This window comes from Electrona antarctica, assembly GCF_951216825.1.
Source record: "Electrona antarctica genome assembly, chromosome: 6".
Classification (NCBI taxonomy): domain Eukaryota; kingdom Metazoa; phylum Chordata; class Actinopteri; order Myctophiformes; family Myctophidae; genus Electrona; species Electrona antarctica.
In genome coordinates, this window is record NC_136811.1 from 31,016,842 (window position 1) to 31,038,765 (window position 21,924).

The 21,924-nt window shown below is 41.8% G+C and overlaps 2 protein-coding genes across 9 annotated transcripts in view; both read left to right on the forward strand.

The window, feature by feature from the left end:
* Positions 1–13,724, forward strand: part of LOC306924835 (protein DEK-like) — a 15,108-nt gene extending 1,384 nt beyond the window's left edge. For all 3 annotated transcript variants that reach the window (XM_079503498.1, XM_079503499.1, XM_079503500.1), the window contains exons 3-12: positions 3,382–3,480; positions 3,624–3,733; positions 4,428–4,522; positions 6,015–6,141; positions 6,493–6,831; positions 7,580–7,714; positions 9,113–9,182; positions 11,070–11,215; positions 11,790–11,858; positions 12,032–13,724. In XM_079503498.1, the coding sequence (XP_079359624.1) occupies positions 3,382–3,480; positions 3,624–3,733; positions 4,428–4,522; positions 6,015–6,141; positions 6,493–6,831; positions 7,580–7,714; positions 9,113–9,182; positions 11,070–11,215; positions 11,790–11,858; positions 12,032–12,043 (1,202 nt within the window). In that variant the 3' untranslated portion in view covers positions 12,044–13,724. The remainder of the gene's footprint in view (positions 1–3,381; positions 3,481–3,623; positions 3,734–4,427; positions 4,523–6,014; positions 6,142–6,492; positions 6,832–7,579; positions 7,715–9,112; positions 9,183–11,069; positions 11,216–11,789; positions 11,859–12,031) is intronic.
* A 1,233-nt stretch (positions 13,725–14,957) lies between these two features.
* Positions 14,958–21,924, forward strand: part of LOC306925686 (uncharacterized protein) — a 35,239-nt gene continuing 28,272 nt past the window's right edge. For 5 of the 6 annotated variants that reach the window (XM_079504688.1, XM_079504691.1, XM_079504690.1 and 2 more), the window contains exons 1-4: positions 14,958–15,124; positions 16,124–16,240; positions 20,206–20,307; positions 21,522–21,636. In XM_079504688.1, coding sequence (XP_079360814.1) covers positions 16,157–16,240; positions 20,206–20,307; positions 21,522–21,636 — 301 coding nt within the window. In that variant the 5' untranslated portion in view covers positions 14,958–15,124; positions 16,124–16,156. Of the gene's footprint in view, positions 15,125–16,123; positions 16,241–18,673; positions 18,726–20,205; positions 20,308–21,521; positions 21,637–21,924 lie in introns of those variants that run through there. The other variant, XM_079504692.1, reaches the window with a different exon arrangement.

A 21,924-nucleotide genomic window follows, 5' to 3' on the forward strand; every position in this document is an offset into this window, starting at 1 on the left:
ACAAACATCTTTACTGCACACTAGCGAAACTAAAAAGTACGAATGAATCTGTTCTTTGATGGAGGAGGCATTCTTCTTGTGTGCAGACTGCAGAGCAGCAGCAGTAGCCTATTAGCCAACAATAGCAAGTGTAAGTGTGCATGCTTACCGTATAGGCTACGTGCGCTCAGGTATAAACAGTTAAAGCTGTTGTTATGCAAAGTAGTAGCCATTTCGGCAGGGTAGCCTAGTGAAAATAGGGGGGGCCCCGGGGGGAGCGCCAGTAAACCTGGACCACTCGTACTTGGTGCGTCTTGGAAAGTGGTGACGCGAGGTTGGTTAGGTGCATCTTCTCTTGAATCCAGAGCCTTAGATATAGATAGCCTCTTTTGGAACCCTCTGTTACCTTTTCTGAATTTTGTACGGCGGTACCCTAGGGTCCCTGATCGGTTATTCCACTCTCCATAGGACACCGATTTTCATACTCTCTGTTCACAGAGACCTGCTCGGTCGCTTGAGTGTTGGTGAGATGTTTCAAAGATGCATACAACAGCTTTAGGAGACCGCCGCAACGTGTGCAAAACGGCATTAACCGCCGTTGCCGTATTTTTTAATCTGAGCAGGTCTCAGTGAACAGAGAGTATGAAAATCTGCGTCCTATGGAGAGTGGAATAGGACCCTAGGTTACTGCCGTACAAAATTCAGAAAAGGTAACCGAGGGTGCCGAAAGGGGCTAAGATATAGACAGAGTTACGCAAACTGCGTTCACTTCATGGGGCCAGTCCAATGGCGACTCTCCTACATAGACTTCTATTGAGCATGGGGACAACCAACTGGGACACGTCCTGGACCGGAAGTGCATTGGACTCAGGCAACAGCCCAGCTTTAGTTTAAAGATCTTAAATCCCTTTTATTTTAGATTGTTTTGTAGTAATAGTACAACATAAACATTAAAGAGACTTTAGTTGTACAATGGTTTAAAATAGTTGTCATGTTGCACACATGCTTAAAATGGCTCTTATTTGCGCCGCCCTTGTTGAAAACAATGTATTTCCAACTCCAGCTTGTCTCAGTTCAGGCTGCATGAACATCGCTCGAGCGCTCGGTTTCTGCCCCCTCAACATCGTAACTCTTCTATTAGATGGCTCTGCTTGAATCTAGAGGGATGCGTTCTAGCGTGCACGCATGTGCACAGTTCCGTTCCGCCCCTGCACGTGCATGTCAAAATATTACTGGTACCACGGTGTGGTACTGTGTTCTACGAGCAGACTCCAAGTCTCAGGAATTTATTGTGTAGTGAGTACACACATGGCCGGTGCTACAAATTTAAATGCAGACTAGGTCAGTCTTAGGTTAATTTGCAACACTAGCTTGTTTTATATTCGGTTGAATCTAGAGTAGCAATACCCTCCACTGACAGCCCATTGATCAAATTGAATTTCCGATCTTAAACAATGTTAAACTCACCAACATTGCAGCTGTAGGGCAAGTTTGAATTATCCTCTTTCAATCTGCAAAGTGTAGACATGCTATGAGCTACTTTCTGTCAAGAAATTCCCCACAGGTGATTATTATTAAGTGTTGGCGCTTTACATTGTGCATTCCATTCACGCACACACACACACACTAGGCATGTGAATCTCGTCACGGAGGCCGATTCGATATGCATCTCGATGCACTGCCAGCGATACGATACTTTAGCGATACATGGAATCCCCTGGCGATACGATTCTTCCCGATACGATGCGATTTGATGGCGATTCAACACAATAGAGAGGATTTATATTAAAGCTCTGTTAATTTCCCAAAACATGTAAAAAATGCATTGCATTTAAATTCAAAGCAATTTATTGTTACTGTAGGTTAGTATTATAGCTCTGCATCTCAAACAAGCCAACTTATAGAATTCTGTAAGTAAACAAAGGGTCTGCTCTGCTGGTTATTGTGGAATTGTTAGATTACTAATCATAGGCTATCATTTTATGCTGTATACCTCAAAGGTCAATTTGAGGTTTTGAGTATAGAGGGTTTAAGTTTAAGAGATTAAATATCGTTGTAAAAGTGTCCAAAATGAAAATCGATTAGAATAATTCAATATTAACGATTAATCGTTTAGGGGTGGGGGGTAATTATTTTCTTTTTTTTATGTTAAAAAACCCAAAAGCTTCAACTGTGGAAATGTTTTTTATTCTGTTATATCTATCCACAAACATTGCCTCATTATCAATAAACAAAAATCCACTGCAATAATGCATCCCACAGCCTGACACTTTGGTAGGCCCGTAGCCCTTACTTTTTTTGAGTGGTGCAACCACTCGTAGACAGCTATGTGTGTGTACCCCTGTGTCCGAGCAAGGAAATAGCATATTGTCACCAATAAGTGTCACTGTTGTGCAGCCTAACAACACAGACACAGAGGCCAGGGAGGAGAGCTTAACACAGAGGCCAGGGAGGAGAGCTAGTACAGTACAGTACAGTACAGTACAGTACAGTACAGTACAGTACAGTACAGTACAGTACAGTACAGTACAGTACAGTACCACTCATTTCAGACAGGTCTGACTCCCAGGCAGAGCTTTTTTTGCTGCGTGACTTTGACATCTTTACTTTTCTTTAATACCAAGCAGCACAGGTTGCATTGATTGCTTGCAATAGCCTTGATTGGAGAGTGACGTTTGAAGGCAGCAGGTAGGCAACGCTCGTCCCCCCCCTAGCAGCCTACTGGTACGCAGGAAAATGGCAGTGCGAGGCTCCTCCCTTCCACTATAGCCCATTACGGGTTCAGAGTCTTGGCCGGGATTGAACTGGGAACCTTGTGATACCCATCATCCGCTCCACTGGCCACTCTACCCCTGAGCCACTACTGGCCCAGATCAGTGTTTATGGCTATGGTGTGTGCTGGCCTTTCTATTATATTTGTCTGGATCGTCAGTGCTCTGATCGTCACAGGAGTGACACTAAATCTTGATTTTCATTAAATTCGGTCTCTCTGCTTCTCCTTCTCTGCGTGCGCACAGCCACACACACGCGCATGCACGTCGTCCAAAGGTTTGGCTGCAGCATAGATTCCCTCACGGTTTTATCGATCTTGTGTCAGATCGGGGGTTTTGTCGGCGAGTACCAAAAATGGTCCCGACAGCTGAGCTTAATCAGAGCAAATATTGTGCAGTGTGTGTGTAGGGGCAATAAAGTATTTGCCTTTTTTTCTTTTTTTTTTTTTTACCATTTTGAAAAACATTTTAAAACTAGCCAATCTACATCGACACGTTGTGAGCTTGTAGATCAGCTATTTGAGCTATTCAAAAATGTTTTTCAAAATTATACCAGGCATATGTCATTATCTTCTAGCACAAAGCAGGCACATGTCTCATAAAGTGTCTTCTTTAACCACCCCCCCTGCAGCCATTGGTGAAGTTCTTGAGGGAAAGCGAATAAAGAAGACTGTTGAAAGACTTGATTTCCAAATCAGCATACCACAGGAGAAGGTAAAGGTTGAAAATGGTAAGCCCCTTGGTGATTCTAAATACTAAATTCTAAACATTATTCAAATGTCTTTATTGTTTGAGCTTGCTTGATGTGATGCACTTGTACAAGATCAAGATTGAAAAGTGTGTGTGAATGCTCTCTGATATCTGTTCTGTTAGGCGGAGGGGATAAATTGGGGGACATTCAACGGACTAAAGTCCAGCTTTTAAAGATGAAAGCAGCTGAACTGAGACCTCTCCACATCATCCTTTTTGAAAGACCAGGAAAGGTAAATGCATCTTCTGGGTAGGGGTATGCGCCGATCATGGGAATTCTATTCAGTTAAGTTACTACTTCATTCCCTTTGGGTTTAAAAATAATACATGTAGCTTTACTTAAAGGGACATATTATTATTTTACTTTGTACATATGTTTTGAAAAGTGCTTTACCTGCATGTTAAGGCCCATGGCGCTATTGGACACACCTTTTCTGTAGTGTGGACCAATTCAAACATGCTAAATTAAACTTCATGGAGTTAACAGGGCCACCAGTCTTTCAAGGTCAGGCTGAGTCGGTAGTATAATACTCCAACACTTTTTAATTGAGATATTTACTCCACCCCCCCCCCCCCCCCCCCCCATATATATTGCTTCTGCTTTTAAAGCTAAATAAGCAGGCGCCAATCACCTATAAAGCTTGGGCACCCACTGGGAATGCGCTTGTCAGACAGTTAAAATGCTTTTTAACGTGTGCAGATGATCAGACATAATTCATTCATAAGTCATTCAAACTCTGTAATTTTAAAATATTATTATTACTTTTCCAGTTATCCGCCAATATTCCAATTGTACAACTTGAAATGTAGATAGGCTACATTTCAAGTTGTACAATTGGAATATTGGCACCCTGTTTCTCTTTGTCACTCTCAGTCTCTCTCTCCCGCCCGTCTCTTCTTTTATTTATTTTTTAAAATTTTCATTAGATAACCACATTGAAGAGGAACATGCGACTATTTAATGGTTTCACTTTCGAGGTGGACAGTCAACCCTACATCAGAAGGCGAGAGAAAATGCTCAGGTAGGTTCCAATTCCGATCAGACATCCTAAGCAATCTGCATTGTGCGATATGTGGCCCCACAGTGTCTTAGGAACTTTTTACAGTACACTAACCACTTGAACCCTAGCATCCCCATTCTGGAAGAAAGTTAACATTAGCAGAAAATAGCCTATCTGCATGTGACCTCGCAGATCGCCAAAGGGTTTTTATAGAGCAGTGGTTTTCAACCCTTTTCATGTCAAGGAACATTATTTATTTGGCATTATGAGCCACGGACCACCATTTGATGAGATTTAGCCTCTCGAGACCCTAAAACTAAAGAATATTTTGGGGTTTTTTTTGGATAAGATTTTGTCCACAATGCTAATTGTGTTGACTTCTTGTAAATACAATAATGTAGTGTAAAATTAAAGATCTATAAGGGTCCATTCCATCATTTAGCTGGGGACGACCTGGAACCCCCTCAAGGCCCACTGGTGGTCCCCGGACCACTGGTTGAAAACCACTGATGTAGAGTGGAGGGAAAAAAAGCAGACCAACACAGAGCCAAAGGTCATTTTTTTGAAGTGGTTAAATGTTAATGTGTGAAAATATCTAATGGAAAAGATTAGGTGTAAACACACAAAGGTGTAAACAAACAAAACCATTAATTGACACAACTGATGATAGTGCTGTCAAAGAAGTCTATGCCACACCACCATTGTTCTTATAATACAATGTAGCTTTATAATACATTTGTAGCTTTACTTAAAGGGACATATTATTATTTTACTTTGTTTTGAAAAGTGCTTTACCTGCATGTTAAGGCCCATGGCGCTATTGGACACACTTTTTCTGTAGTGTGGACCAATTCAAACATGCTAAATTAAACATCATGGAGTTAACAGGGCCACCAGTCTTTCAAGGTCAGGCTGAGTCGGTAGTATAATACTCCAACACTTGGGCCTAAAATGTGCTTTACAAATATAGGTAGCCATAATTGCATTCTTTCTGTAGTCACTTACACCAAAAAAGAGGAAATCTAAGAAGATGCTTTCAGGCAGTGACTTCAAAGCCAAGACCATTAATTGACACAACTGATGATAGTGCTGTCAACGAAGTCTATGCCACAACACCATTGTTCTTATAATACAATGTATTGTATTTTTCCTGGAATGCAATTTGAATTCTATTCAGTTGAGTTACTACTTCATTCACTTTGGGTTTAAAAATAATACATTTGTAGCTTTACTTAAAGGGACACTTAAGTATTTTAGATATTAGAATCGGTTTACTGTTGTGTGGAGTATAACAGCATGTGAATTCTTTGCTTCTAGATCGTGCCGTGGAAAGTCTTTGCTATCCACAGCCCGCCACTGAAACAGAAATTATGCTCTCCTATAGAAATTATGCTCCCATAGCAAGCATTAGTGAGGACAAATAAAGTCTGAAAACTTTCCTATTTAATTCATGCCTAGTACTTTGAGAGCAACTTTGGGTGAAAATATAATATCTTGTTTCTTTTTGGTGTAGATCCTTTAGCAGCACAAATCTAAAAGTCATCTGTAATGTGCTGGCCCTGAAGAAGGGAGGATCGAAGCCTGAATTGATTGACAGGATATTGACATTCCTAATCTCTCCCAGAAACCATGGAAAAAAGGTACGTTATTCTCCCCAGAACATATTTTATTTTATTTTGTATAAGCATTTAAATTAGGTTGCTTGCCTGAACAACTGAGGCTAGTGAGGGAAAAACATCATCTTGTAAATTATTCTTTTACTTTGTACATATGTTTTGAAAAGTGCTTTACCTGCATGTTAAGGCCCATGGCACTATTGGACACACCTTTTCTGTAGTGTGGACCAATTCAAACATGCTAAATTAAACTTCATGGAGTTAACAGGGCCACCAGTCTTTCAAGGTCAGGCTGAGTCGGTAGTATAATACTCCAACACTTGGGCCTAAAATGTGCTTTACAAATAGGTTGCCATAATTGCATTCTTTCTGCAGTCACTTACATCAAAAAAGAGGAAATCTAAGAAGGTGCTTTCAGGCAGTGACTCCAAAGCCAAGACCAAGAAAAAGAGAAAACCCAAGCCTGAGGGCACATCAGCCAGTCCTAAAAAGGCCAAATCTGCAAGCAAGTCCAAAGCCATCGTCATGGACTGGACAAGCAGTGACGAGTCCTCTTCCTCCTCTGATGATGATGATGATAAGGATGAGGCAGATGAAAAGGTTGCGGTGACATTAGATGGCACAGACTCTGATTCAGAGAAGAAACCAATGGAAGAGAAAGACGAGTCTGATTCCGTGAAGAAACCTGATTCTGATGAGGAGGATGAAGCTGAGGTGAGTCTAATTGAGTTTGGTCAAGGATTCACATTTTTAGCCACCAGAAAGTGGTAGGGGCATCCAACGATTTGCCTACCACTTTCTCTGTTTTAAGTAGCTGGTAGAGTAAAAATGTTTTAACCAGGAATGCTTTATGTGCATGTAATGGCCATTGGCCGGTTTTGGACACACTTTTTCCGTAGTGTGGACAAATACAACCATGCTAAATTAAGTGGAGTTAACAGGGCCACCAGTCTTTCAAGGTCAGACTGAGTCGGTAGTATAATACTCCAACACAAAACAATAGTGCTTAACAAATGAGACTTCCATTTTCTTTTTAGCAGAACTACATCTAAGCAATTAACCCATTTAGACTTAGACCGATTCTAAAAACGCCTTCTAAAATCTTAAGGTTTCTGAAAACCTTCAATAATAATTATGTTGCAACATGTATAGCAACAACTAATGAGACACAAGAGGTACCTCTTGGATTCAAAGGTATAACAACATATTGGTTGCACCAGGTCTAAATGGGTAAAGCAACGAATAGAAATAGCACTTGAAATGCTGTTATTGCCATTATTGCACACACCTTTTTTTGTGGAGTGTACAAATACAGTCAGTAGTATAATATTCCAAATACAGTGTTTTGTTGCACTTTAAATAGTTCTCAATTTCAGGTTCTTGAGTACACTTTGGCTGGCCATACACAAGATAAATTAATTCATTTATATCATCCTAACGTTATAATGTGTATTATTATTAGTCTCCTGTGTCCAAGAAATCAACAGTCAAAAGGCAGAGGGCATCAGCAAAGAAGACTGGTCCTCCTAAAAAGAAGGCCAAGAGGGAGTTGTCGGACGAGTCAGAGGCTGGCACTGAAAGTGAACCTGAGGAGAAGGTAAGATGGTATTAAAAGGCTGTCTTGAAATTGTGTTGGCAAACGCATTCATCATGCTAGGTACACCGGTAGCCGGGCACACTAGACCGGTGCCCGGCTGTAGAGCAGAGTCTGGAACACCCGTCTGTCTTTGTCCCTTTTATGTCCATAAATGGAGATTTCTGTATCTGTCTCTCTGTGTCCCTTTATGCCCATATATGGAGTTCTTTGTTCTGTGTCAGGCATGCCCAAATATGAAGTATACACATGTACAGACATACAGAGACGTGGTGCATTTATAGATATGCATAGCACTTTCAAAATAAAAAATGTGAATGTATATTGGAAGAGTTTAAGCAGAGACATTCGGATGTGTGGGTGGGTGTGGTATGAGTTTGATTCACTTGAACACTTAGGTCATATTCACATCAGAATGCTTTACTGCAATTAACACCCTGAGCAGCATAAACTGAGGTCTCCATCCTATCAAATGGTAACGCTCGACGCTCAGGACGGAGATTAATCACATAACCGAGCGCATCGCTCTACAGGCTGGGAGCATTGGGCAACATTCGATGTAATTTCCGGTTGGGACTTCATCCAAAATGTCCCCCCCCCCCCCCCCCCCCCCCCCCCATTTTAGTGGATGAGACCGAAAATCTTAAAACGTGAATAACTCTTGCTCTAAATCAATCCGTCCAATTCTAACCAAAGATTATGTTTTTGACGGCCCATCGCAGCCCCGTCGCTAGTCGCGTTAGAATTAATCATACAACCCGTTGTCGATCGCTTCGCAGATGTTTTGGCTACATCTAGCTACATCCAAGATGGTGCCTGGTGCACCTTGAAATGTGCTCCGTTGCTGCAAATCGCTGGGCGCTCTGATTTAATGGTCCTAAATACCCCCGGGCGTTCGGGGTGTTAAAATGAAACCAAAAGTGTGCTTCGTTTGGCCAAAAAAAGGGGCGCTTCGCTTCAAAGCGCACCAGACTTCGATTCACGGCAGGTGTGAATGAAGTATAATTTCAACACCATAGAATTGCTAGAAGTATAAACACCATAGATTTCACTTTGTAGTTTATGAATTGAACACATTGATAAAGTTCCCTGCTGGCGTTTCCCTGATGCGGTTTGACACAGCCAGTGTGAAGGCAAACACAGCAAATTAAATATGCAAGAATGATGCAACTTCTCCGCCGAATCCCATCAAGTCTACCGTAGTAGAGGTGAGAATGCGACCTTAAAAGCACTTGTCGTTGCTCCTTGTAGTGTCATTTAACCTGGTGGTTCCCACATATTTTTAGCTCGAGAGTCGAGACGCAAAAGAGAAGATTGACTCCCCGTGTTGAGCTTGTAGTTCTGCTATTTTCACTACTTAAAAAAACACTTTAATAAGCTTACTTGTTTTTTCTATTACAGCCCAAAAAGAAGAATGTAGATAAGAAAGCGACACCAGACAGTAGCAGTAACGGCAAGACTACAAGTACAGGTACTAAAAACGGGTAACTGCATCCTGCCAAAGCCAGTCACTTGAGGAAACTATAATAAAATGTTAATGGTACAGTAAGGGGAGAAAAAACACAAACTAGAAAAAGTGCCCTTCTGGGCACATGTCTCCACCACAGAGAGAGAGAGAGAGAGACCGCTTTGCCTGTTGTAGCGCCACCATGAGGCTGATTTGAAAACTGGCATTTCTTCCTCAGCCTAGTAGGAATATGCATGCACAGTTTCACCGCAATCGGACAACTACTGCGTTGAGTAGTTGTGGCAATTTGTACAAAGCGGGCCAATCGTAGGCAATGAAGGTGGATTATGAGAAATCAAACAAACCCGTCTTGATCACATGACTATGGAGAGCATGTGTGAAATTTGGATAACATCTGAAGGAGTAATATTAGAAATGTGTTTTACATATGTCGGCCTCCTGGTGGCGCTATAAAGAGCAGATGTGAAAAATTCCAGGCAAAGGTTTTTCCTTGGCTTCTAGGGAGTTGGCATACAAAGTTATCCACAAATCCGTGCAGTTGGAGGTAAAAACACTTTTCAGCCAGTTATAGCGCCACCATGAGGCTGAGTTGAAAATGTTCACATGGCATTTCTTCCTCGGCCTAGTGGGAATGTGCGTGCGCAATTTCACGGAAATCACATGATGTGTTCATGATTTGCAGCATTTTGTTTGAAACTGAGCACTCCTGCGAACTTTGGAAGCCAATCTTAGCCAATCAGGATGGAGTCTGAGAAATCTCAAAGACCTGTTTCGTTGAATGGCTCTAGAGAGACTGTACCAATTTGCGTGATGTTTGGACAAAATCTGTAGGTGTACTGTCCAAAAACTTGTTTTGCACAAAGCGGCCTCCTGGTGGCGCTATAACAGGCTGCTCTGGAAATTTTGGGGCAGAGGTTCATCGTTGGCATCCAGGGAGTGTGTGTGCAAAATTTGGCATCGACCGGGTTAACGATGCCGGAGATTAGCTGTTCACAGACGGACACACGGACGGACTGCAAAACATACTCTCTCCCCATGCCTTCGGCCTGGTGGAGACAATGATTTAACAGTATCTTTTTTATGAAATGGAAAATACAGATGAGAAGCAATCGTACAGAATCTAGGTTAATTATGTACCTGGTATATAATCCTAGTTCTTTGAGGAACTGGCCTACATTGTTCTCGATGATCTAACTATTTATACCCCGTGGTTTGTTGACTAGGGTTCTTCCTTACTCGTATCTCACACTTGTATGTCGACTCGTCGAGCGTCTGCTTAATGCCTGCCTTAGATTGTAATTGTAGCCATAAGACTGTTATCATTAATTTATACTCGCTCATCAAAAATTGCAGTTTATAACTTGCTGAATCGCAACCTGTTTTGAACTTGTATATCTGCTCATTTCCTGTGACTCGTGAGCTTGTAGATCAGTATTTTTTCTACAACACCATCGTACAATGAAGTATAAATCAGAATTAATTTATAATGTTTATGAACACTTCAATTTCTCTGTGAAATACAACAATGGAAAAGAGCAGGTTGAGAAGATGAAAGCAGTGTGCCAGTGTTTTTCAGTAACTCCACACATCCCACACTCTTCTGGCTCCCAAACTATGGAATGAACTCCCCATTGCAATTAGAAGTGCAGAGTCACACCAAATCTTCTGCCATAGTCTGAAGACTCACCTCTTCAGACTCCACCTTAGCCCGTGGCACTTGACCTAACCTCGATGACTATGCAGGCGTATGCAGCTGCATTGTAGACAAGCTACTAACGACAGAGAGAAAGTGATTGCATTAAGGAGCCAGTGTACATGAACAGTGGTACATTGGTCAATAGACTGGCTATTAAACAGTGGTTTCACTCTAATTTATTACTTCTATAACAGTGACGGAGGACAGTTCAGATGATGATAAGCCATTGATTAAAATGGTAAAGAAGCCCCCGTCTGATGAGCAGCTGATGAAGACTGTCCAGAGTTTGCTGAAGGAAGTCAATCTGGAGGAGATTACCATGAAACAGATCTGCCAGAGGGTAACTATTTCTAATTTGTCTAGGTCTAGGACTTTGCTAAGTTTAGTATACATGCTCAATTCACAACTTCAAGTGAGTTAACTCCTTGAAACCAGAGAACGCCTTTGCGCAGGTAGCCAGGGACGAGATCCCGAGATTTGATTAATTCGGAGTTTAAAAATATATATTCAGCTGATTTTAGCATTGTTGTTAACCCCTGCTAGCCTCCATGGAAGAAACAGGCAAAATCCGTAATCGTCCTTTCACACACATGTGCACGCAGACTTTACTAACCGAGTGGATCATAATGCGCTCAAAATGCAATATTCGGGGCTTGATTAGACCTTAATTTGACATTGCACGATGAAAAACTATGATCCGCTGGACACAACAGATCTCTGAGACTGGCACGGAATGGCCGACTTTTACTTCTGGTTCAAACGGAAGTAAACAACCGCTGGCCTCCTCTGCTGCTTCTGATTTGTCTGGCACTTTCCGACCTACCGCCCCCTACAGTACCGGCGTTTAAGGAGTTAAGCTAAACTGTCATTCAAAATGAAACATTTGTGTTGAATTTGAATTATGTCTGTTTTAGGTATATGACACGTACCCAGACATTGACCTAACCTGTCGAAAGGACTATATCAAACAGACAGTCAAAAGGGTGAGTACAGTATTTCTGCTTTTACTGAAAAAATTAAATGTAGAAAAGATTTAAGAGAATGAGGTAAATGTTTCATGTAGTCGATCCTTTCATTATTTTTATATTCAATGCTAAATATTGTAGTTTGAGTGTAACACTGAAATTCATATTAATTTTTTCTCTTTCTCCTATAGTTAATCAGTTAAAAATATACTGAAGGATCACAACAGCTGAACTGTGTGAGGGAATGTTTGGCCCTGCTTTCCACCAGTCACTGAATCAATATCTATCCAGAAAATGCATTAGACTGCCATTGTTTTTCCATTGCAGAGTATTGTGATCACCACTTCCTCTTTTAATATGTACGTCAACTAGGTAGTGGGGGAAATTACCTGGTTAGAAGTTGTTATCCCCACCTGGCTCCTTTTTGAAAAGCCCTGCCTGTGTCACCTTCTTACTTTGCCGGTACTTTCTAGTTCAATCCATCTACAAATCTATACTCGCAGTTGTAAATAGATTCAAGACTCATTGCATTTACACTTTATTAATGCATCTCTGACCACTTCCGTGTGTAGAGGATTATCTTCAATCTGTCTTGGTGCATTGTCACCTTGATTTGATGCAATTTGTCTATGTAATTACAATCGACATAACCTAGGATACGTATAATGCCAGATGTAATGGGGAAGCCTAGAATGCAGGTAAAGGATTAACCAGACAATGTTTGAAGCTACAGAATAACCTTCGCATGTGTTATATATTTTGATATAACGTTAAAGAAATTGCCTCAGTGTTTTAACATGTTTTGCAGAACTCTGTTCCATTGTGTCACTGGTTTGCAGAAAGTTGTTTAGCATTGTAAAAGTTACATTACGGCATGCTGTAGTGTAGTTGTAGACAGGCAGCTAGAGGATCTGTAGATTTATAGGATGTCAAAAGAGTACAAATTCAGCTTATGGTCAATTCTAAGGTCAAGTTTTAACAATTTTATAAACTAGTCCCTTACAATTAGCTGTGGTTGAGTTTGTCACAGACAACTTGTAAAACAGTTCTCGGTTAATTGTTTTCTGTTAAATTACTGGAGAAAATGCTCTATTTCTTTATCTGTGTAGGGGAGAACGGGGTAAGATGAACCACTTTTTGCTTAAGTTGTCCTGGAAGCAAGGCAAAATGATCAACGTGTATGATATTACATTTTAGACCTAGGTACATTTTGCTTTGTATAACAGTCATTTTACATGTGTCGAAATTTTACTTGACCGACAAAACAGTTTTTTGTGTGCTTCCCAACTTCACAGCCAAGTGTAAATGATGGATGCTAGATTTAAGGTCACATGGCAACAATTTTCTAGATAAAGGGGGTGGTTCAACTTACCCGCTGGCTCATCTTACCCTGTTCTCCCCTATCCCCTTTTTCATGCATACTTGAGAGTAAAATAAAATGTCATTTCCAGACACAATTAGAATGTGATGTTTTGCAGGTCAAAATTTTGTATTTTTGTTTTTGTTCTTAAATATTCATGTCTTAACCGCCCAGTGCAGTGTTTGCCAAATCTGTTCCCTGGTTCTAAATTGCAATTACGATGTTACGTTTTTTATATATTGTATGTAAATCTGTACATGTTTCTGATTTGTTAAAGCTATTTTTGATTAACACATTGCATCCCATTATTTTGTTATTGCTTAAATTGGAAGGACTTTGATTAGTTACATTGTCTTTAGCTGCATCACTCAATTTTCTGGTTTTTGCCAATTTTACAAGAAAATGCATTTACTTATGCCAGAATACAAAATTCACTTTTAAACTTTACCTTTTTTTTTCCTTTTTTTAAACAAATGCCTGTATATGTCTGAAAATCTACAATAAAGTCACTTTCTGTACAAAGACTTAACTCCCAACAAACAAACGGGCATACTTTATCCCTATCTTCAGGACAATTTGCAACTGCAGTTTTCATATTTATTTATTTGAATGCGTTTACAATGGTCCCCTTTTCCTTTTATGTAGGCACTAAAAGTGTCTTATGCATCAGCCTTAAATCACATGATGACATGGTTATCTGGTTTATGGGTGGTGGTCTGGTCACATAGTGCCTCACAGTATATATGCCAGCAAGCATAGGACAGACCTTGACCATGTAAATTACCGCCTTTGTTAATGTATTGGTAATTTCTAAATACTAAAGTGTCCCACACTCTGGTCACACTACCTGTTTTCCTGTTATTCCTCTTAACATGCAACACATTTTCACACAACATTCTAAGTGCATTCAAATGTTACTTCCTGTAGTTGCTGTGTTTGTAATTCTATCAAATGGCCGTATTAACCCTGTGCCCTGGTGCAGCTCAAGTTGAAGCCCTGCCTATTTCACCTTAATCTACAAATGTTTATCTGTTAGAGTTGTAAATGGATTCAAGACTCATTGCATTTACACTATTAATGCAATTCTGACCACTTCTGTGTAGATGTCCGAGATCTTCAATCGACACATTTAATTACCAAGGACACATAATGCCAGCCCAGGTGTAATAGGGAAGCCTAGAATGCAGGTAAACGATTAACCAGATAATGTTTGAAGCTACATGATGGGGTACTGTGGTACACTTATCATCTGACCATCTATCAAAAATGGAGGTGGAGTTTTTAAGAGGATGAGGGAGAAGGGTTGGGGAGACCAAGAGGATTTGATGAGGGATCGGATGCAGGAAAACTGGTCATGCCACTTGCATGTATACACAGATGGGCCCATGGGTTTGCATCAGGGTTCGTAGTCTACATTCCCTAATTCGTATCACCCAGAGCAGACGGCTGTCAGTGTTTAGTAGTGGCCTTAATATGGGCAGTATTTGGGTGGAAGAAGTGAGGCCGCAGCAGGTGGTTATCTGCTCGGACTCAGGCTGCGCTGATGACTGCAGGATGGGAATTCACGTGGCATCTCGTCATCTGAACTAACTGGAGTCTGTTTCTTTTGGGTTCCTGGCTGCTCATGTGGGGACTGGGGAGTGGGGGTGGCAGCCAAAGGGGCCCTGATGAGGGAGGAGGTGGATGTGGGCATAGCCTTGGGAGTACGCGTTCCAAATACACTATGGAAAGGTACTTCCATAGTCCATCAGTACTTGATGCAGGGCTTTGTTGCATCTCACTGAGGAACTTTCTCAAACCGGAGGGTGTGCAATACCTAACACAACAGTGGGAGGCAGCAGTACGTCGACGGGCGTCCAGCCTGCCGGAAAGTCAACAGAAGAAGAACAACAACATGCTCACACTTCTCTCTAGCTTGTAAAAGGTAAACTGTTAACGCTAACTAGCGAGTTCCGCCGCATGCGATCGCTTTTTACACTGGGTTTGTTTTACACTGGTAACGCTTGTTAGTAAATCCCTTCGCTTGCCTAGTTGCCACGCCCGCGGTACAATGATCGATAGCTGCCTCCTACAAATTACGTAGCTAACTGTTGTGTTATTACTATTAATTTCCGGTGCGACAGCGACTTTCAGCTATAATATAATGGTGTATGCAATGTGGTTCGTAAGCGTAACACTGTAGTATACTGTAGCATACTGTACAAGCTAATGTTATTGTCTCCACCAGGCCGAAGGCATGGAGACGAGAGAGTTAGCTCTGGTCCATAGCCTTAATTAAGAAGTCCTTAAAGGACCACTTTTCAAACTATCTTCATATAATTGGTCCTCACTAATGTTCATGTAGCCCCGATACGTTCCCAGTAATTAGCTCCGAAATCATCTTGGAGCACAGATAGAATGAGCGGCTCATTAGCTCCGCGCTACAGAATGAGCGTACCAAGAAAGCCTGTGGCTTGTTTCCATTGGGATCCTTCTAGTGTTACAGTGACCTCTCCTGGTGAAGTACAATATTGCACTTAATGTAGGCATAGACGGGACACATCGAAACGATTTTTTTATGTGAAATCTTCATCTTAGGAAGGAATGTACTGTTAAATAAAGACTTAATTGATTCATGTTTGTAATAAACTATTTGGCCAACATCCAAGGTTTATCCTGTATCTGGATTAAGAGCATATGCTAAATGCCTAAATGTAGACAATGCTTTTGATTTTATTGAAATAAAATTAATTAAACAAAAATAAACAGTGTTTGTGTATGGAGCAGTGTGTGATTATGTTTGTAGGATGGAGAACACTCAAAGATTTGACACATTTAATGTATTGCTATTCACTGGCTGTTGTCTCTTGTAGACCTACATTAGACGGTTAAATGTCTTTGATAAGATGACCTTGTTTGACCTTCCTGTCTCGTCTCTCGCCAGGACGACGACTTCCTGGGAACGTATTTCGAGGCCATGGAAGTGGACTCTCTTAGCTCCTCCCACCCGGTGTCCACGCCCGTGGAGATCCCCGTCCATCTCCGCGACGTGTTCGATAAGGTGCGCTGCGCCTGCCTCGTTCTTACCCCCGTCTGTCACGATTAAAAATTTAAGATGACGATTAATTGTCACACAAATAATTGCAATTAACGATTTCATTGTGTGTGTTTTTTTTTTGCATTGAACAATGGAACATTACAATATATATTTCTGTTTGCCTTTTAGGCTTTGTAATCACAATTTTCACAGGGCAGATATGACAAATTGATTGATTGTACAGTATACAGAATGGGTACATCTCAAACGAAAGCACAACTCAATACAAAAACTGTTACTGTGGAGAACACACTGGTAAAGCATTACACAGTAAACATATACAGTAAGGGGAAAAGGGGGTGGGGGGATTCAGATTTTACAGGGGCCAGTTTCGAATTGCAGCCGTCTGTAGGTGCCTTTTGAGAGCGGTTTTGAAGGATTCAAGGGATTCACATTTCTTGATGGCTGTTGGTAGGGCGTTCCACATTTTGGTGGCATAGGAGCAAAATTAATTTAGTCCCTTGTTTGTGCCGAATCTGGGTTGCACATGGTTTGTTGAACTCTCTCTGGTGTTGTGGGTGTGGACTTCGTTGACATTAAGTAAGTATTTAGGTACATGGGTATCTTGGTGGTGTAGCAAATCTTGTGGACCAGACCCATTGCAAGATGCAGTACTCTGCCGTCAATCCTAAGCCATTTCAGCCTGTCAAAATTGGCAGGGGTGAAGTGGGTTCAGGGAGTGAGGCCAAGTAGTAGTCTGACCAGTTTATTTTGGGAAGTCTGGAGCCTTGTTTTAAGGGCCTTTGAGGTGCTGTAGTACCAAGAGGTGCATGCATAGTCAAGAAACCTTGTACAAGGGCTCCTGTTAGGGTCTTCAAGGTGTTTTTGTTGACCAGTGCGGAGATCCTGTATAGGAATCTTGTTCTTTGGTGGCCATTTTATCACTGGAAAGATTAGCCTCCAGGATGGAACCTAGGTAGGTAATTTGATCTTTTCGTGTGATAATATTGTCACCCACTCTAACCAAGGAGCCATCAGCCTTGCTGAGATTACTATTTGATCCAAAGAGAATGGATTCAGTTTCTCCCAGGTGTAAAGATAGTTTGTTATCAGCGAGCCAGGTGCAGATTCTACCGAGTTCAGAGCTGAGGGCCTTTTCAACCTGCAGTTTGTTCCTGTCTGAGACCAGCAGTGCAGATTCATCTGCGAACAGGAACAAGGTGCAGTCACAAGCTGATGTCATGTCGTTTAGATATATATAAGAACAGTAATGCTTCCTTGTGGAACGCCACAGCTCACTGGGAGGGGGGGGGGGGGGGGGGGCAGTGTTCCGTTCACCTCCACCATCTGTTCTCTCCCCTCCTCCTTATTATCTATCTATAAATGCACCATGTCTCTGTCTGTGTGTGTGTGTAATCCACGTAACTCAAGAAATTCAACACACGTGTGCCACACCACCGCAGGGGGTGCAGTCAGTGCCCGGTGTTGAGTCGGTCGGACCCACGGTTGTCCAGAACCGCCACAAAAAGGCCTCTGCCCGGGCTCTGGACAGGGCCCCTGCCCAGGGTCCATATATGGAGCTGGCCTGTTCTGACATCATTCTGATATGCCTGACAAAGAACTCCATATATGGGCATTAAAGGGACACAGACCTAATAGCATGCATTTCCAACTTGCATCGTTCCAAGTAGGCCAGTGCCCAACGGGCACCGCTGTAGACTAGAGGCTCCACCGCATAATATGTGGGTGGGGCATGCATTTCCAACTTGCATCGTTCCAAGTAGGCCAGTGCCCAACGGGCACCGCTGTAGAGAGGCCCCATAGGCACCGCTCTAGTTAACTTAATTATACAATAAATAATCACACACAAAAAACATGAATGATTACTGTGACTGTGCATTTTGTGCTACATGGTGCAGGCTAGATTATAGGGTGGACACTGTTTGTACACGGTTGCTTACATATTTTCCTGTGAGGGTGGAATACTGTAGTGTAATGGATTGTGACTTGTGTGACTGTGTGTATTTGTACTGAATAGTAAGTAGTGCAGCTCATTCTATAATGTGTGGATATTCTTTGTGTGATGTTATGCTATAAACTATAAAGCTTGCTTAAAAATGCAGCATCTGTCTTGTCTATACCTTAAAAAGGTGGCGATCCGAGCACTCAAAAGGTTAAAAATGAGGAGAGCGTGGATAAAAATAAATGTACTTTATTTAGAAAAGTTTAAAAAAGCCAACATGTTTCGACTTCATCAGGGCACGTCTATGTGACACACACTAAAAGTATGTATCACATTTGTGTTCTTATTTTGAATACCAGTAGGAGGACTAGTAGGAGGACTAGTAGTAGTAGGAGGACTACCACTAGGGGCAGTGTGGGGCAATACGTGCTTTTATGGACTGTGGACTTTATCTTGTTGGTGGCTGCCTGTCTTCCTCATTCCAATGAGAGCAGCTACAACTGAATGCAGCACGTTTTATTTGTCTCATCTGTCTTCCACTTTTAGGTATGTTTGTAAGTGCACAAGCATTTATATTAACATGGAACAACATGTGAATGTTGTTCACATTATAAATAATATAATAATACAATTTTCACACTTGTCTTGAACACTAAGTTTGTGTGGTAACAATACACAGTTACTGTGTGTTTTCAAATGGGTAAATCTGTATTTACTCCACAGAACAAAATGTATTAATTATTGTACCATTGTTTTCATGTAATGCTAATTTGGATATAAACAGTAGTATATAAACTCTAGTATTTCTAGCCACAGTGAATGCCATATAAGAAAATGTGTATGAATGTAGTTGTCCATCTACAGTAAAGTCATGGTTGTTTGTTATTGATATTACTATTGATGAAAAGATTTAGCATCTGAAGTGAAGTTATCCACTATAATACAGACTGATAGACTGTACACTGATTGTTAATAAATGATTCCAATGAGAGCAGCATGTTTTATTTGTCTCATCTGTCTTCCACTTTTAGGAGACATAAATACTGTAGCACTGCCCCGTGCCCGGGAGGTGTTACATCTACATACCTTATTTGTAAAATTATATGCAATATTGGTATCTCTTTCTTGGTAAAAATGTGATTATATTGTAATGGTGGCACTGATTTGCACACCAGCATGTGGTCACTTTAACTTTTTTTTGCAAAGTACGTACATATTCGTACCGGATGTAATTTGTGACTTTGTCTCACATCGCTCACACCTAAATTGAAAGGGGGGCAAAACAATATGCCCGTTTATCCATTCCGCTTCTCCTACCAAACCACTCCGTTAGAACACATCTCTCCATGCACAAAAAATCTGCATGCCACAGGAATTCATCTGCACTACATGTCATATTTACTGTACAAATATTGCTTTAAATTATCTAAATCAAGGTGGTGAAGCTGAGGAGTGAGTTTACACCAAAGTGGACACGGTAACATGGTTAGTCACAACGGTCAAGGTGGATGATTGAACTCTGTGTGCATAATCGAAGAAAGAAGAAAATACTTTAAGATGGTTTACACAGGCCTGGGCCGTGGCTCAGCGGTCCAGGCACCTTGGCCGGTAATCCGAGTCTGGCAGTGTGCCGCGGGTTCGAATCCCGATCCCGACGGCCTTTACTGCATGTCAGCCTACTGTCTGTCCCTCTATACAAAAAATTATAAAATAAAGGCGAAGATGGTTTACACAGCTACACAATACCAGAGCCATAGAGTAAGACATTGAGGGGGCAGAAAACAGCCTGGTCACGCGGTTCATGTACTGTACTCGCACGAGCCCATAGACTCCAATGCAGTCCGTAAACTTCCGGTTGTCCCTATTCAATACAAGTCTATGTAGAAGAGCCTGGCCGCATGCAGTGAACGGAGTTGTTGTAACTCTGTCTTACTCTATGGCTCTGCACAATACTGGGTTCCAGCCTGAATTACTGCGTTGCGTGAATCTGAATTCAACTCATAAGAACCATACCTGCCATTTTCAGACTCTGCCCCGGTACATCCATACGCTTAGGAGGATCTCTGCCAACAGTCTCCAGGACAGGGTCGATGAGTATTGCTTCCTTGGGCCCTCTGTCTGCCAGCAGGTAGGTACTGCCTACTGACTCAAATAACTGAACAGAAATGTGATGACATTGAGTATGAGGTGATGGAGTAGATAATTTATTCAAGTTACTGTTACAATGAATTGAATAGAAAATAGTCTAACTTTATTTTTCTAAAGATGTTGGGAGGTCTGCCATTCTGCACTGAAATTGAGGACGGCAGGATAAGGGGAGAGGCCGTTGTGATTGAATGGAAGGTCCTGAAATTTTGAGGACGGAATTGGTGCCAAATTTGAGGTGCTTGGCACTGTGATCGGCCGCTGTGATTGGCTGGAAAGTGTGCCATTCTGCACTGTGATTGTCTGAGCATCGCATAACGGGTGTGCCATAGGGGACACCTGTGAGATGTCATCAGACATTGTGCAACATAACGAGATTTCCCTTTTCTGGAGCAATCGATCTGAATTTGAACACGGGCATTGACAATGCAATCCTGGGGAGAGTGGTTGCCTATATTGACAATAGGCAATATGAAAGAATATAATGCATAATTACACCCTATATTGTCCAATCATAGGAGGATAAAAATGTGTATAAATATAATACAAGTAAAGGTATGTCATATCCCTGAACGGGTATGGACTAGTGCAAAAATAATTGTGATTATCTCAAATAATTGCAATTAGATGATTATGTAATAATTGTGACAGGCCTAGCAGCACCCCAGGATCGAACCCACAACACTCCATTCACCAGTCAGCCACGCAACGGGCATGCCACGAAAGTAATTTACAGACAGGTTTTCTCTGTGGTGTTTATGATCTTTGTGGCAGCTGATCCTCAAACCAGTCCGAGGAAATTAACCAGTTGCTGCTTCGGACGTAATTTGTCACGTGACTTTTTCCTCACTGAAGCAAGCAAAGCAGTTGTTCTATGTACATTTAGTTTCCGGTTTGAAGCGTTTGTCGGCGCTTCAATATCAGACTGCTATCACTAGGTCCTTCCAGAGCCTTGGAGAGAAAGTTGTGCCACCTCTGTTCACTTCATCGGGCCAGTCCAATGGCGGCTCTTCTACATAGACTATTGGCGAGTAGTAACAAAGGCCTGAACCGGAAGTTGACATAATTAATTAGAGTCTATGGGCTTTATAGTGACAAACATGATGAACCACATGACCGGGGCTGTTTTCTGCCTCCTCATTGGCGGAACTTTCCTTTCAATGGCTCTGAGTCATTCATACTCAATTCATGCTACAGGAAGAACTAAGCAGTGCCGGCATGAGTGAAGACAGGGAGGACACAGAGAGCGCTCCTCTGCAGTCAGAACGGGACATCGATGAAGTGGAGGTAGACCAGCCAAATCCAAGTAAAGGTACAAGCTGGTATCTTGTATTCATTCTGCTCATGCTCGGTACACAAGTCCAGGGTCCAGAGTTGGCCATGGTGTTTTAGGGATGGTTTCGTGTTACAGAGCTCTTTGAATGGGTTGTGGGGTCCACAATAATGCCCATGATTGGCTACCTTAGGTCATCACCAGTGTTTTGTACTGGAATCGGGCAGCATTAGCCTGGGCAGCATTCCTTTTCGGGTTTATGATCCGGTCGGAGCGGATGATATCGTTACGTCATGTTGTAGTCATTGTTTTGGGGGCCGGAACCCT